Source organism: Nelumbo nucifera, chromosome 1 (assembly GCF_055504915.1).
Source record: "Nelumbo nucifera cultivar China Antique chromosome 1, China Antique-T2T, whole genome shotgun sequence".
Classification (NCBI taxonomy): Eukaryota; Viridiplantae; Streptophyta; class Magnoliopsida; order Proteales; family Nelumbonaceae; genus Nelumbo; species Nelumbo nucifera.
Genome location: NC_142649.1, coordinates 31,928,559 through 31,938,636, shown reverse-complemented (window position 1 = coordinate 31,938,636; position 10,078 = coordinate 31,928,559). Strand labels below are relative to the sequence as shown.

Genomic DNA, 10,078 nt, shown 5'->3' with positions numbered 1-10,078 from the left:
CTTGTGAATGATACTTGAAACTTCACAACTTGATCCGATTATCACATATTTGGATGAGGTGTTTATGTAATCAAATTTGGTTTTTGCATTCTACACCTAATTAAAAATAAAAATCAAAAATAAAAAACAAATAAAGTTTATAGAAAATTTTGGATACATTATTAATATCATTATCATCATCCAGAATTACCACGTGCAAAGCACATGCACACTTACTAGTGATGATTAAAATGTCCATATTTGTATATTAAGCCCATCTCTAATTATAAGGGTTGAAAATATAATTTCAATTATTACTTTTCACCTCATTTAATCCCCTCCCTTTAAGTCTTATATTTACTAATAAATGTTATTAATTAGATATGTGTTAATATTTTTAAACAATACAAACCCATATATTTTAAAACTGACTCAAACACAAAACTATTCTTTGTCCAAGTGGTGACTAAGCAATTCAAACAACTGAATCAAATTGATCAACCGATGAAATCATAGTTTGGTAATAAATTTTTTAAAATAAAAAAAAATATATAGAAAAATACAAAAATGTAGAAAAAATAGACACATTTATGATATTTTTATTAATAAAATTAAAAAATAAGTGTAATAGACAAGAATTATTTTTATTAATAATGAAAATTAAATACATAATTTAGAAATAACAAAAAATGAAATTATTTTATTGTTTGAAAAAGATCAATAGTTTAACTTTTGGGTCAAATGTGTTAACATTTAATGTATAAAAATTAATAAAATATAAAATATAAAAATGAAAAAAATACATAAATTTTGCAAAAAAAAAACATTCAGATACATGATTAATATTATAAAATTATCATATTAAACAAAAAGTAAGTGTGGCACTTCAGAAATAATTTTACACACAAATATCAAAACAAATTATAGAAAAAAAATGAACACATCTATAATTCTATATTTATGCTACTATTAAAATTATGAATAAGATTGTAGAACTTTCTTTTGACTAAAATACTTATTTTTGAATTTAGTCCCTATTTAATTGTGAGGTTTAAATTGTAAATTGAACTACTACTTTTAATCTCATTCCCCTCTATTTATAAAAGTTTTTTGATATAGTATTACGATCATTATCATCATATTGAATTGCCACATACACGCTTATTAGTGTCATGATCCATTAAATGTTTAAATGATATATATATATATAATGTTATTAATATTATTAAAGGAGAGTTAAGCTGAAAAATTTGACCGTTGGCCCATTTGCTTTATAGCCTTTAGAATAATCCATGTTAATTAAATCTAACCCACCTAATTGAATTAATTCCACTACATTCCTTTTTTATTTAGTATACAATACATAATTTACACAAAAAACAAGCAATAAACGAAATAAAAGAAATTGAATTAGGAATATGATGTAAACGAATTTTTACAAGGCTATCCTAGTGGTAATTTTTAGGGCATTATATGCAATGGGTTTGAATCTTAATGAGTAGATGATACCTCAGGTGGGTTGGCCTCACCTGATGTATCCAAAGCCCCTAACTACTTTAGGTGATATTGGAGAATACAGGAGGGGAGATGTGGGCCCTCATTTTAGGCAGGTATACCCTTCACAATCATGTGAGAGGCCAGCTGCTATACACAAGATCGAGGTTGAGACTTGAGATGCAATGCAACATGAGTTAGTATTGTGAAAACCCAAGTGACCAATTGAAGTGATTTAGATAACAATGGGGTTAACATGGATTGTGGAACAAAACATGTGGATGATCCATGTAACAAGATTAATAGCTAGTTTTTCTTTATTTTGTTTCCCATCAAAACCACACATTTAGATTGAAACAAACGAAATGAACTAAAGGAAATTAGTGATGATCACTTCCCCAATAGACCCAGAATGAAATCATGCATTACATGATAAGTTCCTTCTCTAGTTCCAAAATGTCCCAAATGTTAACGTCAAAAGATAATCCATGACCATAACAATCAGTACTCTTGCCTTCTCCCGCAGAAGTCTCGCCACCCTCTTTCACTGATTCTGTTTCTTCAAGCCAAAAGCTTTTAATAAACTCTTCTCCAGACGCATCGAAGGAGCAAGACTTCCCTTTCTCTGCCGCCTTTTCATTCTCCACGGCCAAGGCATTCTCCCACCACAGCATGGAATCGTCTTGAGGTGGAGGACGAGGAGGAGATGCTTGACTCTGCATATCTCCTGACCCAGAAGTGTTGTCCACAGTGGTAAAAGAAGAGAGCCCTGTCAACCACCGAGAATCTTTGAATCTCCATGGTTTAGGCCTGTATATCTTCTTCTTCTCAACTACAGTCGTATGGGCACTCACCTCTGCCCCTCCAGAAATATTCTCCTTGCTCAGTTTACTGTTCCAGTAATTCTTGATATCATTGGCCGTCCTCCCGGGCAGTCTACCTGCGATTAACGACCATCTAAAAGCTAGAAAAGATTAATTATTTAGTCAAAGTAGAGCTACTTAGATTTGATATATATTATAGATGGAGAATGTCTTCGTCTTCATGCCAGAAATGACACTGCTGATGTCTTGTGATATTAGACACTACAATTTTTCCCTACCCTGCCCCAGTCCCCGTGGGTTTCTTTACCATTGATTAGGGGAATTGGGTTGAGTTTGAGGATGGTATTTGTCCACCCTGCCCTAAACTAGCATATGTACTCTCACTTTTTTTTAATATTTTTGAAGAATTATGATATATTTTGTATTAAAATATAATACAATATAATTTATATTAATATATATATATTATTACGAAATATATTATATACTAATATAAATTATATTATACTATATTTACTACAAAATATATTATAATTCTTCAAAAATATAAAAGAAAATAAAATGGTAAGTATGCAAGTTGGAATGATCGGCTAGGGCAGGGCGGGAAAAATTCGGGGATCCCTATTTCCTAGAGGGATGGAAATGGGGTTGGGATTTCTAGCCCTGATGAGGTTCGGGGTGAGGATAGGGTGGGGCATGCAAAACTGGCCCCGCTCCGCCTTGTTGTCAATTCTATGCCGTAGGCATGTAAGTCAAATTCACATTGGCTCCCCACAAAGTGTGTCCCATAGCACAATCGAACCGTGCATTGGGAACATCTCCCAATGAGAAGTACAGGAGATGTTCGCAATGCATGGTTAGGATGTACTATGGGGCACCACGTGTGGGATACACTCTCTGAGGAGCCAATCCAAACTTGTACAAGTAGAATTGGATCCAATCCAAACTTGTGAGTAGGCATAGACAGAATTCTTGAGGGGAGAAGATCCAGTCTCGATTTGAATCCGAGGTGGGTTTAAATGTCCTACCCACAAACTCTTCCCACATCACACAACACAACAGTGGTAGTGGATTTGGATCTCCCATCCACAAACTCTTCTCACATCCCTCCCTATCCCACACTAACACTACATACTCATATTGGGAGGGAGTATCTCAATTCACCCACAGCAAAATGTTCATCCCGAACCCATGCATGTACCTGTAGGCAGGCCACTGCAGCCGCACATTAGGAACAAGTTGGGAGCGTTTTGTTGGTATACGATCTGAGCTCATTTACTACATCGGATATTTCCCTAAATGCATGCAATCTTATGAGGGTTGATTTTAATTTTCTTTTAATATAACTTTCATGGTAATTGAAATGCAGGAAGAAATGCTGCACCCTCTTGCCTGTTAACTAAGAGTTTGTGGAGCCTAAATATGAGATCAGCTTCATCCAACGTGAATTTCCCTCTCTTGATATCCGGTTTAAGATAGTTCAACCATCTCAATCTACAGCTCTTTCGACATCTCCGTAGACCTGAACCCAAGAATTATAACCAAAAACTTTAACAATAAATCTCAAAAAGAAAAAGAGAATGAAATAGGCACCAAAAAGAAGAAAATTAAGGGGTTGCTTGTTAGGTTTTTGAAAAGATCTTTTAATAGTTTTGACATTCAAAATACGCATTGAACTTTTGCATGAAGATATTGAGCAGACCGAAAAATTCTATTTGAAACTTCCCAATCAACCCAAAATGGGTTTTTCATGTCTTTTCGATGCACCAACTTTTGACAGTTAAATCTGTTATGAGCCAAATGGAAAAAGACCACAACACAGTCCGTCCAATTTGTAAACAGGCAAAAAACCGCATCGAAAAACACATCAAACGGGGCCTAAACTTTCTTTAAATAAACATTGCACCATGCAACATCGTAGCAACTGGTGACTCTCTCTCTCTCCAAAGAAAAAAAGAAAAGAAAATAAGAATAGTACCTGCTCTATAAGGAACCAGATGCCATTTTCCCTCTCCATATTTCTCTATGCACTTCCTTAGAAGAGTATCTTCTTCTCGGGTCCATGAACCTTTTATTAAACCCAAAGAACGACCCTCCATATTGTTCAGAGACGGAGTTTCACAGAAATGGGATTGCAAATCCACCAAAGCATCTAATTTATATGTTTTCAAATGAAAAATAAAAAAATCCCTTGTTTTCAATTGTTATCAGCTACCGGTCCATCTATTATTCTGTCTTCATGGCATGCAAGTGTGCCAACGTGATGTAAGGTTCTCGTTTAGTATGGCATGCAAGTGTGCAATGTGTTTATTCAAAAACTACGTGCCCTCTACTTAAAACTATATAGGATGAGGGCCCATTATTAAATGGATGTGAACAATTTATTCTAGAATACTATTTGGTAAAACTTTTATTAGATAAACACTTATCTTAGTTAATTTGTCGATTCATTGTAAATTACTTGCTCGATCAAATGCATCTATTAACATTATATTTACATGGCAATCTGTTGATACATTTTGAAGTTGTTTTTCTATTGAGATCTAGCAAAGGTTTCAGCGAATAAGCCTAATATGCAATTGATGATGGTGGATTTGGCCCTCCAATGACATTGTGACACATGGCATCATGGAACAAATAGGTGACACCTAGAACCACCTAGGTGACAATTTGCCTTAGCCAAAATGATGGTGTTCCAACTTGTGACCTGGCGACCTGCCTTTATGTCGACCTAGCGACCTTCCTCTGGCGCCGACCTGGCGACTTGCCTTTACCCAGACATTCCGAAGGATGGTCAACGTGCATGGCGGTTGCCACCAAGTATCTCGGAACAGTACGTGAGGCCCACATCAAATAATGCCTATATAAAGGCACCAACCCCAATGACGCAGGGAGGGGCAAATAAGCGCATTCTAGCTCTCATACTTTATGATTTTTTACCTCGCGATCTACTACGAGAGTACTAACTTAATCATCGGAGCGACATCGCCGAGTTAGGCACCCCAAGTCCTCTGACATTGATTCTTTGCAGATTTCTCTAAGGAGCTACCTAACTCAGCACTCAACCCAGCTTGGCACCTAATCCACCCCTAGCTCGACCTAGTCAACTCGGCACCTAATCCACTCCTAGCTTGGCCTAGTCAGCTCGGCATCCAGATCCTCATCCAGCAAAAATTCTCTACTTCTGCCTCTGAGTCATCGGACACTTGGAAGTAGTCCGAACGACAGAGTGCTACCAAAACATTGATTCATCAATTGGCATCATCTGTGGGAAAAGCTACAACAAGCTAAGTTCTCACCTTCTGAAAGACCAAAAAATTGATTCATCAATTGGCGCCATTTGTGGGATACGCTACAAGAAACTAAGTTCTCACCTTCTAAAAGGTTAAGTCCTCTTCTTCCAGAAAGCTAAGTTCTCACCTTATAAAAAATCTAAAGGTCTCACTTTCTAATTTCCATTTTTTTATGAACTCAAAGGCACCTTTGAGCAGCATCAACACCTAGAACGAATACCAATTACTAGGGGGCAAAAACTCTATGATGAACTTGGAGAACTCCCTTGTGACAATCAAACAAGTTCAAGACGAACTCAACATCCCCAGTGCCCAAAATAAATACCCCGCTACTGGGAGTAGCTCGACGTATTCATGTCAATGCAGAACAGGTAGCAGCAGAATGACCATGACAACTAACAGTCTGATGACAGGCACCTTAGAATAAGGTTGTCCTCGTTGGTTGAGCCAATCATGGTTCACGCAGGAAGTTGATGGCCAACAGATTAAGCAGCTCTACCGACTTTTTTTTTAGCTCGGATAAACCTCATCAGTCCTCTTCGCGTGGTACCCTCATCAGACAAAATAAGTGTGTTCAGACTTGATGGTTATTTATATTAAGATACTTGAGCCCAAGTATGACTCCATTCAAATTCAAACTAAAGTGACCATACCACATTACCTTATAACAGCTTGGAATCCTTTACCTTACGTTGTACATTAGTTGTACCAACCCCATCCTTAGGAAACTTCAAGGAAAACATAGTCCTATGAGCTAGAATTATGAACCTAATGAGTAAGAAAATCTAAATAGAAGTTTACAAAAAGGATTTAAGTTTAATAGCTTTGACAAGGCGTAATGCTAAAATGGAAGAAATTCAATATTCTTCATGAACATGATAACACCTTGGAAATTAAGAGTGGTCAAATTTCAAATGGGTATTTATTATTGTGATATTTGTGATTAAGTGTAAAACAATTCGAACTTAACTGATGCTATTGAGGTATACATGCTAATAATATTGCCTTATTTCATTAAAGAATCCTTTACCTTATGGTATCCAATAGTGATACCAATGTTGTGCTTAGAATTACTCCAAGGACAACAAAGGACCATATCCCTTCTCAACCAAATGTTTAAAAATGTACTTAAAGAGAGAAATCGTGTGATGAGTTTTCCCATCAAAGCTATTCAATGAAAATGTATAATCTTAAAAGTGTTATGTTGTGCTTGTTATAAATACAATGTTGGTTACATGATTTGAGAATTATTACTTGTGAAACAATCACATAATGAATTTAAAATGAAAAATCGTCAAACACTATAGAGTCGCTATATGTGAATTAATGGTGTATTGACTAAACAAATCAAATCTTGGTTGAGAAAATATTTGCTCCCATTTGATAGATTAACCTATCCTAGTACATTAAATAGATTCATCTAGTCATTCCTAGGATTTAATTCATAGTGTTGAGGACTTGTTCAAAAAGGACTGACCAATAAAGCATTAGAACCTAAAACACTCAGGTTAGGGTAAGCAAGTCTTCTCTTAATTTAAGAGAAGCAAGCCAGTCTCCTATAAGCTTGAACGTAGTTAGCCATTACAAACTTAAGAGCTACTTTAGGAGCTTCATGTGGAGAACTCCTAGGTTATGAGAAAAGCACTAAACAATGCTTGATCCAATGAGACTCCTAGCTTAAGAACCAAGTGAAAATGACTTGGAAATGAGGATAAAATTGTATATTCTCTTGTAACTAAAGGCATCCTTTAAAATAAGGATCCTTTGAAGGTACTTTCTCTGATAATTCTTCTTTACCATAAGGAGTAGCAAGAAGTAAAGGAGAAATAGGTTGATTTCCTACCCTTGAACACTACTAGCTCAAGGTATAAATATTAGGAATCACCATTAAAAATCCTTGTAAAGTATTCCTCAAAAAAGGGAGCACTAAAAAGTGCTCATCCAGAGGTTCAGGTCAAATGACTTGGAATATGTGAATAACAATCAATAATATTCTTGTGGCCAAAGGATTCCTTTCAAGGAACTTTCAAAAATATTTTCTCCATGGATAATTATCCAATTCATATATGAAAATGGGAGAGAAGTAATTAAGCTTCCTAAGTGTAGGAAGAAGGGAAAAGATAATTGTGAACAATGAAATGCTCAAGAGACTTAAGAGAGTTTGAAAAAACATGCTCAAGTTTGTTAGCTATATGGCCATCTCTTCACATGACACAAGGGGAGTTCAAATACTATACTTGAGCTTCTTAATGATCAATTATTTCACTTGAATTTACTCGAACTTGTACTATATATAAAAGTGTGGATGTTGAGTGAAAGTTTTTTAGACTAAAATTACTCTATTTTTTGTTTGAGAAAGGGTATAAAAGTTATATTATTATAGCTTTAATTTCAGTTTTAATCTATACAATATATAAAAGTTTGGATGTAGAGCGAAATATTTTTTGGACGAAAATTACCCTCAATTTCTTTATTTGAGAAAGGCTATAAAAGTCGGTTTATTATAGTTTACTACAGCTTAAATGTCAGCTCTAATTGTAAGGGTTGAAAATATAACATCAAGTATAACTTTCCACTTCAATTAATCCACTCTCATTAAATCTTATAATTAAAGTGTTAACTACCATTTTCTCTTATTATTTAAGTTATTTTTCACAAACAATAGCTACAAATTAGATCTATGTCAATATTTCTAACAATATAAACCCATATATTTTAAAACAAAATAAGAAACAAAACCATTCTTTGTCAAAGTTGTCTAAGAAATTCAACCATCTGAATCAAATTGATCAACCTATGAAGTCATAGTTAGGTAATAAATTTTTTAAAATATAAATAAATATAGAAAATTATAAAAATGTAGAAAAAATAGATACTTTTATTAATTAAATTAAATAATTTAGAATTGACCAAAAATGAAATTATTTTACTGTTTATCAAAGACCAATAGTTCAATTTTTGGGTCAAATGTCTTAACCTTTATTATCATAAATAAATAATAAAACTTAATAAATTATAAAAATAAACAAATTTTGCAAGAAAAAAAAAACATTTAGGCACAATTATAATATCATATATTTATCATATTAAATAAAAAATAAGTATGACATATTAGAATTAATTTTACACACAAAAATATAAAAAAATTATAGAAAAATTGAACATACATATAGTTATATATTTACACTACTATTGAAAATATGAATAAGATTCTTGAACCTTATTATGACTAAAATACACATTTTTTTATTTAGTCCATATTTAATTATGATGATTAAATTGTAAATTGAACTACTACTTTTCACATCATTCAATTCCCATCTTTTAAATCTTACAGTTTTTTTTTATAAATGAACAAAAAATAAAGATACACAAAAAGTATAAACAATACAAAAAGAAAAATCTAGCCAAGCAGATAAACCTCTTAATGATAATTGAAACTTCACAACTTGATCTGATTATCACATATTTGGATGAAGTGTTTTTGTAATCAGATTTGGATTTTACACTCTAAATCCAATTAATAATAAAAAACAAAAAATAGAAAAAGTATATAAAGTTTATGAATAAGATTGTAGAACTTTCTTTTGACTAAAATACTTATTTTTGAATTTAGTCCCTATTTAATTGTGAGGTTTAAATTGTAAGTTGAACTATTACTTTTAACCTCATTCCCCTCTATTTATAGAAATTTTTGGATACATTATTACGATCATTATCATCATCTAGAATTGCCACGTACACGCTTATTAGTGTCATGATCAATTAAATATTTAAATGATATATATATATATAATGTTATTAATATTACTAAAGGATAGTTAAGCTGAAAATTTTGATCGTTGGCCCATTTGCTTTATAGCCTTTAGAATAATCCATGTTAATTAAATCTAACCCACCTAAATGAATTAATTCCACTACATTCCTTTTTTGTTTAGTATACAATACATAATTTACACAAAAACAAGCAATAAACGAAATAAAAGAAATTGAATTAGGAATTTGATGCAAACGAATGCTTACAAGGCTATCCTAGTGGTAATTTTTAGGGCATTATATGCAATGGGTTTGAATCTTAATGAGTAGATGATACCTCAGGTGGGTTGGCCTCACCTGATGTATCCAAAGCCCCTAACTACTTTAGGTGATATTGGAGAATACAGGAGGGGAGATGTGGGCCCTCATTTTAGGCAGGTTTACCCTTCACAATCATGTGAGGGGCCAGCTGCTATACACAAGATCGAGGTTGAGACTTGAGATGCAATGCAACATGAGTTAGTATTGTGAAAACCCAAGTGACCAATTGAAGTGATTTAGATAACAATGGGGTTAACATGGATTGTGGAACAAAACATGTGGATGATCCATGTAACAAGAGTAATAGCTAGTTTTTCTTTATTTTGTTTCCCATCAAATCCACACATTTAGATTGAAACAAACGAGATGAACTAAAGGGAATTAGTGATGATCACTTCCCCAATAGACCCA

At 33.5% G+C, this 10,078-nt stretch overlaps 1 protein-coding gene across 1 annotated transcript; it reads right to left on the bottom strand.

Annotated features, from left to right (window-relative positions):
• Positions 1–1,758: 1,758 nt before the first annotated feature.
• LOC109114159 (transcription factor MYB90-like) lies at positions 1,759–4,407 on the bottom strand. The gene is made up of 3 exons (XM_019196377.2): positions 4,276–4,407; positions 3,690–3,819; positions 1,759–2,430 (listed from the first exon to the last, which is right to left on the bottom strand). The coding sequence occupies exons 1-3, from the start codon at positions 4,394–4,396 to the stop codon at positions 1,899–1,901; spliced, it is 783 nt and encodes a 260-aa protein (XP_019051922.2). The 5' UTR covers positions 4,397–4,407; the 3' UTR covers positions 1,759–1,898.
• Positions 4,408–10,078: the final 5,671 nt, after the last annotated feature.

Coding starts and splice junctions, on each gene's coding strand:
- LOC109114159 (XM_019196377.2), bottom strand. CDS start 4,396: ATGGAGGGTCGTTCTTTGGGTTTAATAAAAGGTTCATGGACCCGAGAA. Junction 3,820..4,275: donor TCTGGTTCCTTATAGAGCAG/GTACTATTCTTA, acceptor TCTTGGGTTCAG/GTCTACGGAGATGTCGAAAG. Junction 2,431..3,689: donor CACAAACTCTTAGTTAACAG/GCAAGAGGGTGC, acceptor TCTAGCTTTTAG/ATGGTCGTTAATCGCAGGTA.